At 38.1% G+C, this 20,252-nt stretch overlaps 1 non-coding gene, 1 gene segment (V, D, J or C) and 1 further gene; all 3 read right to left on the bottom strand.

Moving 5' to 3' along the window:
• The window catches only part of Igk (immunoglobulin kappa chain complex), a 3,171,119-nt gene that overhangs the window by 2,178,638 nt on the left and 972,229 nt on the right, over positions 1–20,252 (bottom strand).
• Positions 5,695–6,459, bottom strand: Igkv1-99 (immunoglobulin kappa variable 1-99). The segment is given in 2 exon segments: positions 5,695–6,007; positions 6,411–6,459. Coding segments are annotated over 2 exon segments (362 nt in total).
• Gm25833 lies at positions 15,241–15,373 on the bottom strand. The gene has a single exon (XR_003956609.1). It is a non-coding gene; the product is annotated as a small nucleolar RNA SNORA17 (small nucleolar RNA).

The following is a 20,252-nucleotide window of genomic DNA, read 5'->3' as shown; positions in this document are numbered from 1 at the left end:
TCTCTGGCAATATTTATAATACTGTGAATTATAATTGCAATTTTTGGTATTTACTGACCTATAAGTTTACTCTCCATTAGGTCTCTTTCATACTGTAAGATGATACAACCCAACTGTATAAAACTATGTCATTGATGATATTTTTCAGCTATAGACTCAATAAATTACAGTTATGATATCCTAGTAAGGCATAATCACTATGGCAAAATAATGTTATGCCTGTTATGGGAATAACCAAATATTTTCTCTTTCAATTTGGGGGCATATTTCACTCAATGAAACTCACGGAATTTATCGTAAACCTCATCAAGAGTTCATGCCTGGGAACATCAAAGGCCACAGAAAAGAACTTATTTCTTTTGTTTTGTACTCATAGATACACTGTAGCTATGGGTACTTGAACATAATTGAACAATATTGGAACTGTCACCACAAAAGAGAACAGCTAATGATACCATAGGCTTCACTTAAGGACTATGTGCAGAAATAGTTGTGGTGGAGGGGAATTAAGTTTTTCAGTCATGGGATTATTGATAAGGTCCAGAATATAATTATATACTCTCTCTTTCTAGAAACCTCAAACTCTCTTGTAAGGAATAAAACCAGAATTTTGCTAGCATAGAGAAAGTTTTGTGCAGTTAGGAGGGATATGTGAAGGGTGTAAAAATATCCACAACTCACTGTGTAAGAATAAGAAAGGGTCAAAATTCTTTAGAATAAAAAGTAAATACTGAAGTCATAAACATATTGGATAGGTACATTTTTGCAATTTGCTAAAATCTAAATATATAAGCATACACAGCTGTGACTATGTTCTCTCTCATGTACATATACATATGAGTGTGTGTGTGTAAGAGAGAGAGAGAGAGAGAGAGAGAGAGAGAGAGAGAGAGAGAGAGAGAGAGAAGGGCTAAAACATTATATAAATGTTTTCTTTTTTGACATTCATGTTTATGAGATCATGTCACAAAGTCTAATATATTTCATAGGCTGCTCCCAGAATAAAAGATGAAGTGCTAGATCCATTTCTATTAAATTCTGTGGTATCAAAAGTAAATCTAAAACCTAGTATATTCTATATGATTCCACTGTAAAAGCAATCTCAATTTACTGCAATTGTAAACTCATGATAATTGAAACACATGATAAATCCTGGGGATTTGTAGAATTTTGGCTGCCAGACATGCTTTGGTTATATACATTTCTACCTTAATTTTTCTATTAATTAATGAAACTAATCACTCGAGAATTTTGTAAATTTTACCAAGTTGAACTGAGAGATCATAAAACCCACAAACATGAAAATTGGAGTATATTAAAAAGTTGTTCATGTACTCTGAAAATATGTGTAGGGTAATTTGCTAGTTTTGTTTTGTTTTGTTTTTTTGAGACAGAGTTTCTCTGTATAGCCCTGGCTGTCCTGGAACTCACTCTGTAGATCAGGATGGCCTCAAACTTGGAAATCTGTTTGCCTCTGCCTCCAAAATACTGGGATTAAAGGCATGCTCCACCCTTGCCCCACTGATGTAGGGTAATTTGCAACTAGGATTTGAAGCAGTTAGTCTCAGATTTCATCCTTGTTAGAACAAAATTTTATTATGTGCTATAGTTTCAAACAATGCCTCATCTGCTCTTCCAACAACTACATAAGTATGGAGCCAATCATTCTTTAAGTAGATCATAGCTGAGCTTTTCTCTGTGTTGTAGTACAATTTTTTCCCCAGTGTTCTGAAATGCAGTGACAGAGATTTAGAGGCAAGAATCTTCCAGGCTTCTTTTCTTTCCATATATTTCTGTAAACTTCAAGCCAGCTGCATCTGTAAAATACTTTGAAGAAGATAGAAGCACTACTAGAAGAAGGAGATATCACCCAGTCTCATATTTCTGCTTTTGTTATGGTTTTAACTATGATCTGCATCACTGGTGGTGAAGACTGCTGACTGTAATAACTTCTAACCTCTGCATGTTAGAGGACTGTTGATTGTGAAGCTGCAATATGTCCTTGACCCACTGTCAATGAACCTTAAGGGGATCCCAGAAACAGACTGTGAAGTAGACTTGATAAAAGCTTTTCTGTCTCCTTTGTTTTTGCTGATACCAAAGTAAACTTGTGCTAATGCTCTGATAGGCCCTACATGTGACTCTACTTCTTAGATTTAAAGACAGGGTGACTTTAATACAAGGGTTAAATACCTTTAACCCTTAATTTAATACAAGGTCATCTCTTAAGGCTGTGTACTGGCTAGTTTTGTGTGAACTTGACACAGCTGGAGTCATCACAGAGAAAGGAGCTTCAGTTGAGGAAATACCTCCATGAGATCCAACAGTAAGGCATTTTCTCAATTAGTGATCAAGGGGGAAAGGCCCCTTGTGGGTGGGACCGTCTCTGGGCTGGCAGACTTGGGTTCTATAAGAGAGCTGGCTGAGCAAACCAGTGGAAGCAAGCCAGTAAAGAACATCCCTCCATGGCCTCTGCATCAGCTCCTGCTTCCTGACCTGTTTGAGTTCCAGTCCTGACTTCCTTGGTGATAAACAGTATTATAAAATTGTAAGCTGAATAAACCGTTTCCTACCCAACTTGCTTCTTGGTCAAGATGTTTGTGCATGAATAGAAACCCTGACTAAGACAGGCTGTAACATCATAAGAAATATTAGTAGAACATGACAATATAGAAAAAAAGGATAATTCTAATGGCTTATTAATTCTAAGCCATTTCAGAACAACAACAAAAAAGAATACTGAACAGGAAGTCATATTATATAATACTTGGCTTCCTCTTCCTTTAGGAGAGGAGGAGGAGAGGAGGGGGAGAGGAGGGGGAGAGGAGGGGGAGAGAGAGGGGGGGAGAGGAGAAACAAAGGAAGAGAAAAAGTCAGGCACATGCACACACACATATTGAGTGAGTGAGAGAGAGAGAGAGAGAGAGAGAGAGAGAGAGAGAGAGAGAGGGGAACAGAAAGGACTAAACCACCATTTTATTGATATTCTAATTTTATACCTCCTCAGGATAATGGATCATATGTTTTTTAAAGCATTTTTATATTCTTAAGTCTCTAGTAAGTTTAATGCAGGAGTTGATGTAATAGGTCTATACATCAACTTAAGGAGTTACAGCAGAATTGTTTACATGTCCTTCTGTCAAGACTAGTACCTGACTTATCATTCATTATCTATTTTCTACCTTCACAAGTTCATTATAAGTTTAATTTGAAAAACACAAGAAAATCAAGAAGAGGGAAGACCAACATGTGGGTACTTTATTCCTCCTTAGAATAGGGAACAAAATGAAAGGAGTTACAGAGACAAAGTTTGGAGCTAAGATGAAAGGATGGACCATTCAGAGACTACCCCATCCTGGGATCCATCCCATAATCAGTCACCAAAACCAGACACTATTGCATATGCCAGCAAGATTTTGCTGAAGGGACCCTGGTATAGCTCTCTTATATGAAGCTGTGCCAGTGCCTGGCAAATACAGAAGTAGATGCTCATCGTCGGCTATTGAATAGAGCACAGGGACCCCAATGGAGGAGCTAGAGAAAGCACCCAAGAACCTGAAGGGGTCTGCAACCCTATAGGTGGAACAACAATAGGAACTAACCAGTACCCCCAGAGCTCGTGTTTCTAGCTGCATATGTAGCAGAAGATGGCCTAGTTGGCCATCACTGGGAAGAGAGGCCCCCTTGGTATTGCAAACTTTATATGCCCCAGTGCAGGGGAATGCCAGGCCCAAGAAGTGGGAGTGGGTGGGTAGGGGAGCAGGGTGGGGGGAGGGTATAGGGAACTTTCGGGAACATTAGTTTGAAATGTAAATTAAAAAATATCTAATAAAAATGTTTAAAGCAATAGTATTTTATGACACAAGACAGCACGGTTTTGTCAAGGGACAAATCATATGCCTTGTGTCTTAGTATTTTAAAGTCTTTATAAGCAAACTTTCCAACATTTATTTTCTGTTTTTGCAACCTACAATAAATTGTTCAATCCATGTATATGATCTTTAGCTACCATATAGTAGCCTTATTCCTAACCTAGAAGGAATGTTTTCCTTGATTATAAATTTGTTTCAAGCGCGCTTTCTTTTCTTTGTACAATTAGCCCATAACACAAGAAGGGTTTTTTTTTTTATTAGATATTATCTTCATTTACATTTCAAATGCTATTCCCTTTCCTAGTTTCCTCTCCAAAAGTCCCCTATACCCTCCCCTCACCCTGCTCCCAAACCCACCCACTCATGCCAAACCCACCCACTCATGCTTCCTGGCCCTGGCATTCCCCTGTACTGGGGCTATATAATCTTTGCAAGACCAAGGGCCTCTCCTCCCATTGATGGCCGACTAGGACGTCCTCTGCTACATATGCAACTAGAGACACAAGCTCTCGGGGGCGGGGGATACTGGTTAGTTCCTATTGTTGTTTCTCCTATAGCATTACAGACCCCTTTAGCTCCTTGGGTATTTCTCTAGCTCCTTCATTGGGTGCCCTGTGTTTCATCCAATAGATGACTGTGAGCATCCACGTCTATATTTGCCAGGCACTAGCATAGCTTCACAAGAGATAGCTATATCAGGGATATACTTGCAACTTTTATTCTATAGGTTTCTTGAGATTTACTTGAATCAATTTAGGAGTTATATAAAATCATTATCAGAAATTATGAAATCATCAATTCATCTAAACAGTACTTCTATATGAAAGTGCATCTTCATATTTATTTGAAGAAAGTTTCCCCAGTAAGGTAGGATGATGCCCTGGAATCATTAGGCTATGTAACTGTGCCAGGAAAGGGATATGAGCAATGAGAAGTGATCCTAGGATGAAGTAGCTGGGAATTTTGCTTCCAAAGTGTAACCATCACAGACACTCAAAATGTTGGGCCATCTTCAGAAAACTTACATGCTTGCTAAAGTCTTTCCTAAATGGCTCCTCACAATTTTCAATCATTTCTCAGGAAAGTAGGCAGGATTTTTGTGCCTTCTTGGAGTATATCCCCACCTTCTGGTTCCCTGATAAGATTTTGAGGTTTGAAAGAGTCTTGAGCAGGCATCCCACATAGTGATTGCCAAATTGGCACAGTCTAAGTAGATAGTCTGAAATTTAAGAATCAATTAATTCATTCTATAAAATAGAAAACAAGGTGGAGTATGATAATCCACATTTGTAATCATAAAATAGAAATTAAGTCAAAAGCATAAGATACTGCAAATGAAGTACTTCTATAGTAAAGGAGACAGTTTAACAAAGGAATACATCATAGTTTCCAATTTGTCTGATAATATTGAGTGACAAAAGTAGAAAAAGACAGTTGGATGAGAATGGAATTTCACTAAAAAATTTCCCCCATTATTCCTGGTTGCTGGGATAGTACATGTCCATCCAACTGAGGCAGATGTAATAGCATCATTGCAACTGATGAGGACAGAAATGAATTAACAGTGAGGGGTCACCAAATTATTCATGCTCCAAGGTCCTCAGCTGCAATTAGTAATCTGGAGTTCCTCTGCACCGCTCTCACAGATGAGCAACATCTTTTGCAGCTGGGCAACTGTAAGAAAGGACATTTTTTTTAGGGTCTAAATCAGCTTCAATCAATAATAGGAAGTTCCTTAGCACCACTCTCAGAGATGATTAACATGTTTTGCAGCTGGGCAACAACAAGGAAGGACATTTTTGTTAGGGTTTGCATCACTGTGAGAGGAAGATAGTTACTCTGGAAGCAATAATAAACTCCCAAATCCTCAGCCTCCACTCTGCTGATCTTGAGTGTGAAATCTGTTCCTGACCCACTGCCACTGAACCTGTCTGGAACTCCAGAAAATCGATTAGAAACCAAATATATTAGGAGCTGTGGAGACTGGCCTGGCTTCTGCAGGTACCAGTCCAAATAAGTGAATCCATCACTATTCAGAAGACTCTTAGTAGACTTGCAAGAGATAGAGGCTTGATCTCCAATATTGACAGGCAGAGAGAGTGGAGTTTGGGTCAGAACAACATCACTGCTTGAGGCTGAAATAATGACAAAGAAATACAATGTTATGGAAAATCTTCATGAACAGTATTTGTGATTTTTCCCTATTTGATAATTATTTCAAGTGAGTTTTTTTATACAGTTTTATATATAATTCTTTACATACTAAAATTACCTTTTAACAAAACAAGTTCATTGAAAGCCATCAGGATCTTCTGGCCATAACTTATGCTATCTAAGTCTATCTGTGTCTTAATCATTATTACAACACACAGTCTTTGCCATCAGGAACCTCCCTCAGACAGACATAAATTCCTCAGGACCTATTCGATAGGATAAGATTTATTTTTTCATAAAAAGACAGAACAATTGTGATCATCATTTTGAGCCAGTATTCATGTTCCCTTCCCATTCTTCTTTCTCATTTTCCCCTAACATTACCTGGACTCGTGAACAATAGCAGCACCACTAGCAGAACAGGCAGCTTCATTTTGATGAGGCGCCTTTAGGAGACTGGTCAGACACTACAACATGACAACTGAGAATTTATCTCAGACAAACAAGGGTTACTCCTCCCTAGGGAGAAATATGTAAAGGATCAGTGGGTTATATGGCTAAAGTATAAATAGAGAGAAGAGTCATGCAGGCTTCTTATGATTGCAAAAACTATATGAAATATTTTGTGTTTCAGGGCTGACAACAGAAAAAAAAATGATGCTTGATGGAGAAATAATGTGCTAAATCTGTTATCCAGGACAAAACCAGACACTTAATAAGTGCTGTATTAGTCCTGACATCCTTTGCTGATAAATATCAATGTGGAAAGTGTGAGCTGGATTAAACCCTTTCCCCCCCCCCAAAAAATAAGTGCTGTATTATAGAAAAATGGAATACAAGAGTGAAAATGAAGACAAACATTAAATCACTCTCTACAAGTTGAATAACTATGCTTTTATTCTCCTTTCATTGATTTTATAGAAAAATAGCTCTCAATGAACTGTCTTTCCTCTGACTTTTTCTCTAATGTAGTGCAAAAGTAATTAAAGGATTAAGAATATATATCTTAAGTTTTTATGAGGAAAATGTAAAATGGCTGATATTAACAATATTCTTTGAAGGAAATATTGTTAGAATAAACTTTGCAAGTGAGGAAGAGGTCCCTGTTGTTTGAAGCTAAAGATATTTTTGAGGTGCATTTAAGTTTATTAGTTTCATATGCATTAAGTATATATAACATTTAATGGAGCAATTATACCCCAGTGAGGTGTTCTTTTTCACTTACTTATTTGTTACTTACTTATATGCCTGTGTTGGCATGTTCATTTAATGGCACACACATTGAGGGTGAGGGTAGACAGTAATTCTTAGGTGTCAGTTCTTTCTTACTATATTTGTCCAAGAAAAATAATAAGTTACTTGGCTTGGTGGCAGGCATTTTTATTTGTTGAGACATCTCATCAGTTCACTCAGTGAAATAATTTTAGGACCATATGTAGAAAAAATCTTTCTGGAGTGTGATAAATGCCTCAACCATTAGAAGTGTTCGCTGTTCTTCCAGAGAACCTGTGTTTAGTAAACAGCACATATGTTGGGCTGTTCTTAACTGTTTATAATTCCAGCACCAGGGGACCTTATACATATTTTCATTCTATGAGGTTACCCACATATGCTTCCTCATAAAGAGAGACAGCAACACATATGTTAAAAAGAAAATAATAAATTACTTTCGCATATAGAAATTCAATAGCTATGTGCAAACACAAAAGAAAAGACAATATGTTAAGCCTCAGAAATACAATATGAAATACAAGGTAATCTGTTAATACAATCTAATTAAAGCTCTTATCCTTGTTGGTGTTTTGTAAACTTGGTACATGTTAGGAACTTCTGGGAAGAGGGAATTCTAAGATGAAATGTTCCATATGATTGACCCCAAGGCTGTTATGTCTGTAGATTATTGTCTTGATGGGTGACAGATGGAAGAAACCACAGGCTATGTGAACAGTGAAAATTTTGATCTCAAAGTACAAATTAATTGTGGAAAAGGGAGATAGTGTATGTATTTTAAATATCACAGGGGTTCTATTTACACATTTATAACTTGATTTATAATTCTTTCTTTCTTTCGTTCTTTCTTACTTTTTGTTTTGTTTTTGTTTTGTTTTGTTTTGTTTTGTTTTGTTTTGTTTTGTTTTGTTTTTCAAGACGGGGTTTCTCTGTGAGCCCTGGCTGTCCTGGAACTCACTCTATAGACCAGGCTGGCCTCTACTCAGAAATCTGCCTGCCTCTGCCTCTGCCTCTGCCTCTGCCTCCCATGTGCTGCAATTAAAGGTGTGTGCCATCATTGCCCAGTATAATTTATAATTTATAATTTAAATCATGGGTGTGTTTTGGATTCAGAAAAAAAATGGTTAAACTTATATTTTATTCTTTATTTTATTTATTTATGTTTCAAATGTTGTTCGCTTCTAGGGTTCCTCTCTACAAGTCATTTGTCCTCCCCTTTACTTCTATGAGGGTGTTCCCCTATCCACCTCCCCCACTTCTGCCTTGCTGCTCTAGCATCACTCTATACTGGGGCATCAAACCTCCACAGGACCAAAAGCCTTCCCTCCCATTGATGTCAGACAAGGCAATCCTCTGTTACATATGTAGTTGGAGCCATGGGTTCCTCCATATGTACTCCTAGGTTGGGGGTTTAGCCTCTGGGAGCCCTAGGTCTTCAGGTTAGTTGATATTGTTGTTCCTCCAATAGGGTTGCAATTCCCTTCAGCTCCTTCAGTCATTCTTCTAACTTTTCTATTGTGGTCCACAGGCTCAGTCCAATGCTTGGCTTATGAGTATCTGCATCTATATTTGTCAGGTTCTGGCACAACCTTTCAGGGGACAAATATAAAGGGCTCCTGCCAGGAAGCACTTTTTGGCATCAGCAATAGTGTCAGGATTTAATGTCTGCAGATGGGATAGATCCCTAGCTAGGACAGTCTCTAGATTGCCTTTCCTTCAATCGCTGCTCCAGTTTTTGTCTCTGTGTTTCCGTTAGATGATAACATTTCTGGGGTAAATATTCTGAGATGGGTGGTTGGCAACATCCCTGAGCTGGGAGCTGTGCCTATTTTCTGGAGATGGTTTCTACAGATTCTCTCTGCCCTTTGTTGGGAATTTTGGCTAATGTCATTTCCCGCTGAATCCTGGGAACCTCTTGCATACATGGCATGTGGGAATTTCTAGTGGCTACTCTCTAGTGGCTACATGCTGACAGCCACCTGAACCATCACCATTTGTTGAATAGAGTGATTTTTTTCTATTGGATGGTTTTGGCTTCTTTGTCAAAGATCAGGTGATCATATGTTTGGGTTTATTTCTAGGTCTTCAATTTTACTCCTTTGATCTTCCTATCCATATCTGTACAAATGCAATTATTTTTTTATCCACAATTTCTCTGTAGTACAGCTGGAGATCAGGGATAGTGATTCTCCCAGATGTTCTCTTATTATTGAGAATAGTCTTCACTATCCTGGGATTTTTGTTTGTTTGTTTGTTTTTAAAGATGAATTTGAGACTTGCTCTTTCTATCTCTGGGAAGAACTGAGTTGGAATTTTGATAGGGATTGCAATGAGTCTGTAGATTGCTTCTGGTAAGATTCCCATTTTTACTAAGATTATCCTGCTGATCCCTGAGCATGGGACATCTTTCCATCTTCTGATGTCCTCATAGATTTCTTTCTTCAGAGACTTAAAGTTCTTTTCATAAAAATCTTTCACCTGCTTGGTTATAGTTATACCAAGATATTCTATACTATTTATACTGTTGTGAAGGGTGCTGTTTCTCTGATTTTTTCTCAAAGCATTTATCCTTTGAGTTAATTTTATATCCAGCCACGTTGTTGAAGTTGTTTTTCAGATGTAGGTGTTTTCTGGTAGAATTTTTGGGGCCATTTATGTATACTCTCATATAAGATGATATGTATATAATCATCTTATGTGACAGTGTACATAAGGTCCATCATAACCAGGCTCGTAGAAGAAATATACCACTCCTACCCAATGAAATATCTGGTCTAAATAGGATCCCCAAAGGGCCCAGGAAACATAGAAAGTTATCCACGCTGCTGGAGACACTTTATCCTGCTGGTCTACAACTGTGCCTGGAGGCAGATCAGATGCTCCAGCAACCACTCTCATGACCACACCCACAAAATGACTGACTCCCAGGAGGTCCATCATAACCAGGCCTGCAGGTTTGGAGCTGCAGACCCAATCCCACACCCAGAGACTGTAGGATGAATTCCATCATAATCAGGTTCACAGGAGGGACAGGCTACAGTCAGAGACAGCAAGGTCAGTTAACCTCAGATTTAACTAGATGGTTAGACGAAATGCAAGAAGATAAGCAACAGATATAGCTGTCTCGTATGAGGCTATGCCAGTGCCTGGCAAATACAGAAGTAGATCCTCACAGTCATCTATAAGATGGAACACAGGGCCTCCAATGGAGAAGCTAGAGAAATAACCCAAGGAGCTGAAGGGGTCTGCAACCCGATAAATGGAACAACAATATGAACTAACCAGTACCCCCAGAGCTCATATCTCTAATATCTCTAGCTGCATATGTAGAAGAAGATGGCCAAGTCGGCCATCAATGGAAAGAGAAGCCCTTGGAATTGCAAACTTTATATGCCCCAGTACAGGGGAATGCCAGGGCCAAGAATCAGGAGTGGGTGGGTAGGAGACCAGGGCGGGGGGAGGGTATAGGGAACTTTCGGGATAGCATTTGAAATGTATATCATGAAAATATCTAATTAAAAATAAATAAATAAATAAATTTTTAAAAAGAAAGAAAAAAGAAAATAAAATAAGTAATTAAAATGAAAGAAAAAGATAAGCAACAGAAACAAATGCCACTTGGCAATACCAGAACATAGTACTCCCACCACAGCAAGATCTGGATACCTTAAAACACCTGAAAAGCAAGATTCTGGCCTAAAATCCTATCTCATAAAGATTGTAAAGAACCTTAAGGAGGACATAAATAACTCCTTAAAGAAATACAGGAGAACACAGGTAAACAGATAGAAGCCCTTAAAGAGAAAATACATAAATCACTGAAAGAAATATAGGAAAACACATCAAACCGGTGAAGGAATTGAAAAAAAGAGTCCAGGATCTAAAAATGGAAATAATCAATAAAGAAAATCACAAAGGATGGCAACCCTGGAGATGGATATCCTATGAAAGGCATCAGGAATTACATATGAAAGCATCACCAACAGAATATAAGATATAGAAGAGAGAGTCTGAGAAAATATAAGGTAAAAAAATTTCAAAACACAAGGAAATCAAGAAGAGGGAAGACCAACAGGTGGATACTTCATTCCTCCTTAGAATAGGGAACAAAATACCCATGAAAGGAGTTACAGAGACAAAGTTTGGAGCTAAGACGAAAGGATGGACTATCCAGAGACTACCCCACCCAGGGATCCATCCCATAATCAGCTGCCAAACCCAGACACTATTGCATATGCCAGCAAGATTTTGCTGAAGGGACCCTGGTATAGCTCTCTCATATGAGGCTATGCCAGTGCCTGGCAAATGCAGAAGTGGATGCTCACAGTCATTTATAAGTTGGAACAGGGTGTCCAATGGAGAAGCTAGAGATAGCACCCAAGAAGCTGAAGGGGTCTGCAGCCCTATAGGTGGAACAACAATAGGAACTAACCAGTACCCCCAGAGATCCTGTCTCTAGCTGCATATGTAGCAGAAGATGGCCTAGTTGGCCATGACTGGGAAGAGAGGCCCCTTGGTATTGCAAACTTTATATGCCCCAGTGCAGGGGAATGCCAGGGCCAAGAAGTGGGAATGGGTGGGTAGGGGAGCAGGGCAGGGGAAAGGTATAGGAAACTTTCGGGATACCATTTGAAATGTATATAAAGAAAATATCTATTAAAAAAAAAAAAAAAAAAAAGCTCCTAGCCAAAAACATCCAGGAAACTTGGGACAAAATAAAAATACCAAAGCTAAAGAAAAAACAATAGAAGATAGTGAAGATTCTCAATTCAAAGGATCAGAAAACACCTTCAACAAAATCATAGAAGAACACTTCCCCAACCTAAAGAAAGAGATGGCCATAAATGTACAAGAAGCCTAATAGAACACCAACTAGATTGAACCAGAACAGAAATTCCTCCTGTCATATAATAATCAAAAAACTAAATACACAGAACAAAGAAAGCCCATTAAATTGGTGAGGGAAAATGTTCAAGTAACATATAAAAGTAGACCTATCAGAATTATACCAGATTTCTCAACAGAGACTTTAAAAGCCAGAAGATCTCAGACAGATGTCATAGAGATCCTAAGAGAACACAAATACCAGCCCAGGCTAATATTATACCCAGAAAAACTCTCAATTACCATAGATTGAGAAACCAAGATTCTCCATGACAAAACCAAGTTTAAACAATATATTTTCAGATTCTCCATGACAAAACCAAGTTTAAGCAATATATTTCCACAAGTGCAGCCCCACAAAGCATGGAAAACTCCAAAACAAGGAGGGAAACTATACCAAAAAAAAAAAAGCAAAAAATTTACTTTTCAAAACAAATGCAAAAGAAGAGATCCAAACAAACAAAATTCTACCTTTAACAACATAAATAACAGGAAGCAACAATCACTTTTCCTTAATATATCTAAACATTAATGGACTTAATTCCTCAATAAAAAGATATAGGCTTAGCAGACTAGATACATAAACAGGACCAGTGTTTTTGATACAGAAAATACACCTCAGTGATAAAACTAATTTTTCAAAGTTCAAAAACAAACATATGGCATTTATTTCCCCAAGTACTTTGTCTGTCTTTATTTTGAGACAATCAGACAAATGCTTTCATCAAACTAATGATTTTCTTCCTTCAAGTTCACAGAATTAGCAAAGCAGGCAATTGCCACAATTTGTGATTACATATTTTTCAAAAGAAATTAGTTCTTTCTTTATAAATTTTCGTAATTTAAAAATAATGTTTAATTAACCTGGGGTATTCAGTTGAAATTTATACTAATGTTGCTTAATCAATTACCTATCTAATATAGTCTGAGATATGCCTAAAATCTTTCTATGGATGCCCAACTAAAGTATAGCTTGGCTAACAGAATTAATGAATGGCAGATAGTTTTGCTCATCAGGCATGACGTGAGATTCCAGAAACTCTTTCTCATATATTTCCTAGTGACCTGTAACAATAAAACATATTAAAATTAGTATTTAACTCATCATTGATTTTATTGGTTTTCACCCTTGCTCAATTTCCTATGTGCAAATGTAATTACAAGACAATACTGATTTAATGACAATAATACTGATTTAAATTTCCAAAATATTTTAACAAATAAAATTTTGTTTATCCATAAAATGTAATAGGTGCTTACTGAGCAAATTATGTCTCCTATGTACCATTTGCAATTAATATATACAGTGAAAATTTAAGCACAAATTAAAATGATTAAAATCTCACACACTAGCAGAGAAAGCATTCATGATCATAGAGAGTTATAGTATATTGACAAAATTTTAAAGTTCTTTCTAATCATTTTTCTATTTTTAACTACTTTTCATGAAATTTACATAACGAACCCCAATTCCACTCATCTTTGCTTCCCCTAATACCTGTCCTCTACCTTTGCAACCTCCTTCCAAAGATAGAAAAAAATTTCATTGTGGAAACTGTAGAATGTCATTGTATTTCTCCACAGTATACCCCTTTTCCCACACTTCTCTGTTTGCAAATGTTTATTGCAATGATTCCTTGGTGTTGTAGAAGGCCTCAGGTTTCTTCTACTATATCAATACTAGAACCTCACTGGGAACTTTCTTTGGATAACCTGTTGTTGCGCTTTGCCATAGAGGTGCTGTAGTTTTGAATTTGTAAGACCAGCTCTTTGTACACTCCAGGAGTCCATCAATGATATACATGTTGGGGTGGAACAATTTAAAGCCCTGAATATCAGCATGAAAGGTATCTGAGTTGGTCAGCCACCTATTCCCATGCCTGAGGGTTGGCTCACTGGCAGCGCCCCACAAGCAGAGACAGTTCTATCTTTTTTGCCCAGGCCAGGTATATGGCTAGCTTTCTTGAGTGTATGGCTACCCACTTAGGGATGTGAACATTTCTCTCACTATCATGACTCATGGGCTAGATCTCCTGCCTGCCACAGGTGGAAATGGATGAGAAAGGATGTCTTTCCCTCCTCTACATACCATATAGCAGACAAGAGGCAGGGCTAGCTATTCCCATGCTCATACTTTCAGGGCCAGCTTACCTGCAACTCCCTCATTCAGGGCAATCCCTACTATGCAGCCCAGGAAAGATGTAGGGCCTGTACTCCTGAGTGTTGTAGTAGGTGACAGGCAGTGCCAGCTGTCCAGTTCTGATGACCTTAGTGCCTCCTCTCATGCTTGACCCAGGTGAAAAGGGGCAGAGGGTAGAGATCTTTAACTTGCCCATATAACTGCACAAAAAGACAATAATAGTGTACCAGCTTTTTCATACTCTTGCACTTGAGGCCAGCTTGCCCATGACCCTGTCACCAGGGTCAGCTCTACTGGGCTCCCCAGCTAAGGTACAGGGCCCACTCTCTTAAGTGCTGCAGCTGGTGAAGGTCAGTGACATCTCCCCTGCTTTTTTGACCCCAGACAGTCCCAGGTCTCCAACTTGCCAAAGGTGATGAAGGGCAAGTGGAGAGAAGGGTATCTCTCCCTTGTTTATGTGCCTGCATGAGAGACAAGTGGTAGGGCCAGCTTTCTCATGCTTATATCCTTGAGGCTGACTCACCTGCAACTTCTGAAAGGTAAGGGCCTGGCTGTCCTGAGCACTGCAGCTGGCTAGGGCCTGGGTCAGCTTCCCTGCTCTTAGGCACTCAGGGACTGCTCTCCCATGATACCCAGGTGAGAGGTGGGTCCAATTCTGCATAGCCTTGAGACATCAACATGTCTCCAGGTAGCATCCCAGACCAGAGACATCCACCTGGACTTTGGTTGTAAGAGATCCTTACTGCTGCAGACCATGAACCCATATACAGCTTCAGTAGCAGCATAGGCCAGGATTCCCAACCCACATGATTCCAAGTGGTATCACCAGCGACTCATACCAAGCTATTCCTCACTACCCTAGAGTCTCCTGTTCTGTCTCTGTTAATTATCCCCACATACTTTTCTTTCTCTTCTTTTTTCCATTTCTTCACCACTTATTTGCCCCTTTTGACAAAGTCTAGGGTCAGGTTGCTAATTATTCAGACATTCACAGGTCAAAACACAGAACATTGACATAGTCTCTCTCCTCTCTGCCACCTACTGATGCAAATGTGACACAGCAGTCCCACCTGCCAATGCCTTTAGGGGCAGGCCAGTCATTTTTCCTAAGTGCTCTCATCAAGCAAACCTAGAATAACTTATTTTCAGTATGGATTTGATTTTTTCATTGTACAATTTCATATAGTATGCACTTTTGTAGCTAACTAGATTTTACAACACTTTTTGTGGGGAAAGTATGTAAAAAAGACATCATCTTTGATTGAGTGATTCTAAGAGAAGTTACTTTGGGCAATAAAATAAAGATGACTCTATAATAGGAAAATATAAATGAAAATTTCTGCAGCTGGTACTGATGAAATATCAGTCAAAAGACAGTGGAAATGAATATAAAGCACATTATAAGCATATAAATAATTCTAAAAATTATTTTCTATTGACTAAGGTATAAAGAACATATCAATGTCTATATCTATATATCTTGATCAAGTTATAATTTTCTTTCTTATAATTTAGCTACCCTCTTCTATGCATTATCTGATGAAGGGACACTAAGGACACAATGGTTCCTTATTTCAGTATTCTTTATCCATTTTGTTGATTACCTTATGTAATTTGCTTCATTTACAATTTATGTCCATTACTTTCTCATTTATGTTATTGTTCCTTCTCTTTTACTATAATCAACTAAGTTTCTATATTCAGATCAAATAATTTATATAGCATATATATAATAGCTCTTGGTGTGACTACAGACTGTGACTCTTCTAGCCACAGCTTTTCGGCCCTAATATTGTGTCAGGTATGGATTTCAACTTTGGTCTGTTACTTAAATCCAAAATGAAAGCATTTGTTTATACCTATGATTTTTAATGCCACTTAAGCAATAGCAATTTTTTTCATTATACAGGTTGTTATTGCATCTTCTCAGATGTAAGCATAATGTAATATATTATTTTAATTTTCCTATATTGTTGAGATGTTCTTTGTGACATAGCATGCTTAAATAAGGAGAGAGTGGTATGGGTTGATAAAAAAGTGCTTTTCTTCACTGTTCATCTTGAATGTTCTATAGATCTTTGCTAGGTAAATATATATTATATAACATTTGGTTTATTTTGAGATTATATTCTTGTAATAAGCATATTGTGTATTACAAAAGCAAGGGATGCAATATTATCATAGTAATTGGAAATTCTATGTCATAGACCTTACTGGTTTGAATATTATTTAAAAAGAATAACATAAATGACCACATTGCAATGAATTTCAACCTATTCCAACTTAGTATATCCATGCGATATTCTGGTCAATTCGCATTTCTAAGTGAAACACTTTCAGTGGAACAACAATATGAACTAACCAGTACCCCCCAGAGCTTGTGTGTCTAGCTGCATATGAATCAGAAAATAGCCTAGTCGGCCATCGGTGGAAAGAGAGGCCCATTGGTCATGCAAACTTTATATGCCTCAGTACAGGGGGACGTCAGGGCCAAGAAGTGGGAGTGGGTGGGTGGAGGAGTGGGTGGGAGAGGGTGGGGGGGACTTTTGGGATAGCATTGGAAATGTAAATGAAATAAATACCTAATTAAAAATTCAAAAAAAAGAAAACTAAATAATACAATTAGAAGAGGTAGCCATAGAATAAGTTACAGTTTTATATTAATAGATATCACACTACAAAAAAATCATTAAAAGTCTTATTAAAATAATATATCTCTAAATAAATACTATAATCCCTAACCTTGTAGATAACAATTTTAAATAGCTCAGTGAATCTAAAATAAAAATAAAACAAATAGAAATAAAGTAATTTATTACACAGATACAATGTACTGTGCTTCTCTTGAGGCAATCAACATATTTGAGACCTAGATCACCTTAACCATCTCTTTCTTTCTCCTTCCATACTTCCTTGCTTCTTTCTTTCCTTCTTTCTTTCTTTCTTTCTTTCTTTTTTCTTTCTTATTTCTTTCTTTTTTCTCTCCGTTTTCATTTAACTTAGTGCCTATATCAGTGTGTGTGTAATATGTGAAGTAATGATCTCCAACATCCTCAAACTACACTCTGCTGAGTTTCTGTGTGATATTTGTCTCTGACACATTGTCATCAAAATCAACACCTTTAGATTTCAGCTAGTAAGACTCATAAATAAGGAGGTGTGGTAGGTGACCTGATTCTGCACATATCAATTCAAATGTGTCTCTCCATCACTATCTAAAATTCTCTAACCAGCAAGAGATGGAGGATGTCTCTTCTTGGGTAATCAGCCCGGAAAGAGGAGTCTGCAAGCTGAAATAATAAGAGAAGGAAACAATATCATGTGGGAAAGTCAAAGGAAATACTTAACTTTATCTTCCTGTTATATATTTTAAGTAACATCTTTGTATGTTATGGAAGAAATTTTTCTCTGTATACCAAAAAACTTTTTTTTTCTTTTACAAAACATGATTATAGGACACTGAAGGGACTCTCAAGGTAATGTAGGCCAGCCCATCCAGTTCCAGTTTTTTGTCAAACAGGGTACCTCATTGTGATAAGATAAACTTAGGAAACTGGAAAGTCAAGCAAGGTAAGTTTGCTCTTACAGGAAATATTTAAAAGAACATCAATATTCCACACTATGCCAAGCAACAGTGGGATACATGGCACCAGCAGGGTGTTTTCATCTTGGCAGATGCTCTGGCCTGGAGCTCCCAAAATCTCTCCATCCTGCTAGCTAAGTTCCCACTGGTGGCTCACTACCACACCAACTCCAAACTACAATGCCCTCACAGCAAAACCCTCCTTAAGGGCTTACTTTTTTTTTTTAATTAGGTATTTTCCTCGTTTACATTTTCAGTGCTATCCCAAAGGTCCCCTATACCCACCCCCCCAATCCCCTACCCACCCACTCCCCCTTTTTGGCCCTGGCGTTCCCCTGTACTGGGGCATATAAAGTTTGCAAGTCCAATGGGCCTCTCTTTGCAGTGATGGCCGACTAGGCCATCTTTTGATACATATGCAGCTAAAGACAAGAGCTCCCGGGTACTGGTTAGTTCATATTGTTGTTCCACCTATAGGGTTGCAGTTCCCTTTAGCTCCTTGGGTAATTTCTCTAGCTCCTCCATTGGGGGCCGTGTGACCCATCCAATAGCTGACTGTGATCATTCACTTCTGTGTTTGCTAGACCCCGGCATAGTCTCACAAGAGAGAGCTATATCTGGGTCCTTTCAGCAAAATCTTGCTAGTGTATGCAATGGTGTTTCTGTGTCTTTTCCTATATTTCTTTAAGGAAGTTACTTTTATCCTCCTTAAAGGCCTCTATCTAATCCTTGTCACTGGGGTTTTAGGTCAGAATATTGCTCTTCTGGAGTGTTAGGGTAACCTGGGCTTGCTGTAGTAGAACTGAATAATGATGGTGCCTAAATTACATAAGCTTCTTTTGTTTATTTGTTGTTTATGTTCTTCAACTTGTCTTTCACTGTCTGTTACATGTGTTGTTAACTGGTCTTGGACTCTTGGACTGGAGCAGGTCTCCTTGTAGACAGATCAAGATGTGTGACCTGGATTAGAGCAGGCTTCCTGGGACGTAGGCAGTGCGGTTCCCTGCTAGGGTAGGCCTCCTATATTCCAGGCTAGAGCAGCCCTCCAGGGTCCCTAGTTAGACCAGGCCTTCTGTGTCCCTGGTAGAACAGTTCTCTTTGGAGACAGGCAGGGCTGTGGGGTTGGGAGAGCCAGCACGCTGATCTGTCAGAGGTGTAGGTGGATGTTTAGAATGAAAGGGCAATGGAGACATCTCAGTAGCCCTTGGCAGCTTGTTGTAAAAAACAAACAAACAAACAAAAAACAAAACAAAAAACAAACAAACAAAAACAGTTGTTCCCATTTCTGTTAACCTTAGCCCTAGACAATGGCTGTATAGATTTCATTTGTGCATGGCTGCTTTTCAGTTGACCTTGGTGTGCATAATTATCCTATTATATATGAGTTTCTTACTTCTTTCTCCTCCTGCTCTGGTGGATTCTGTGAAAGTAGGTGTCCTTGATTTAATGATTCTTAAACAATTGAAAATTGAGGCATGGGACATAGCACAGCACAGTCCTAATGGCCAAGATGCGTGCTGTGTGTTCTCATCTTAGAAACAATGTAATAACTGCACATTGGTAGTTAGATTAATGCTTGACTTGTAAAAAGACTTTGAAGAAATTATTAGAAAATGAAATAGAGATAAAATTGGGACCCCAAGAAAGGAAAAATTATTAAAGTTATGAAATAAGTTTTGCATAACATTTGAGAGTGACTATAAAATATGTAAAATATAATAAGCACTAGGGCTATCCACAACACTTCCCCCTTTCTGTCCAATTAAAAAAGTATTTTATCTCAGATATAATTGAACATGACTATTACTATTTTGTAATTTATAAAGTACAAGAGACCTAACACGCAGTCCACCATTTTTGTTAATTAAACAGAACCTCTGTCATCTACTCTTATTTAAAAGACTTACAATCTACATCTGGCTATGTCTTTAGATTGAAAGCCATCTTAAAACCATCCTGGCAAAACTGCCCCTCTTAAAGTAAAAAGCCTGGGTTGGCTAGGAGACTATGTAGTGTTTCAACCTCATCAGAAATCCAAAAACAAACAAACAAAAAAACTGTTAGTAACTTAAAATATATAGGAAGCCTATCACAGCTTCCAAATCTTAGCCAATCCATAGAGACTGCTGATCACTTGAACAGTCCCTTAACTTCAACACATTGGAGCATCGGTCTTCAGTCTACTGGCCAGGGTCATCTGACAGACTTAGAGAAACAGGAATATTAAGGAATAGCCAAACTCTGTCACAGCATAATCAAGCTATTCTAAGCAGTAATTGCGTCCTTTTTGGACAGTTTTATGTCTGTAGATGAAATGAGGCAATTATTGCCTAGTGACTATTTTGCTACAAGTGAAATAACTCGCAGATGTTTCTTCTCTGAATCCAAG

Source organism: Mus musculus, chromosome 6, assembly GCF_000001635.26.
Source record: "Mus musculus strain C57BL/6J chromosome 6, GRCm38.p6 C57BL/6J".
Lineage (NCBI taxonomy): Eukaryota > Metazoa > Chordata > Mammalia > Rodentia > Muridae > Mus > Mus musculus.
This window is presented reverse-complemented; position numbering and strand designations above follow the sequence as displayed.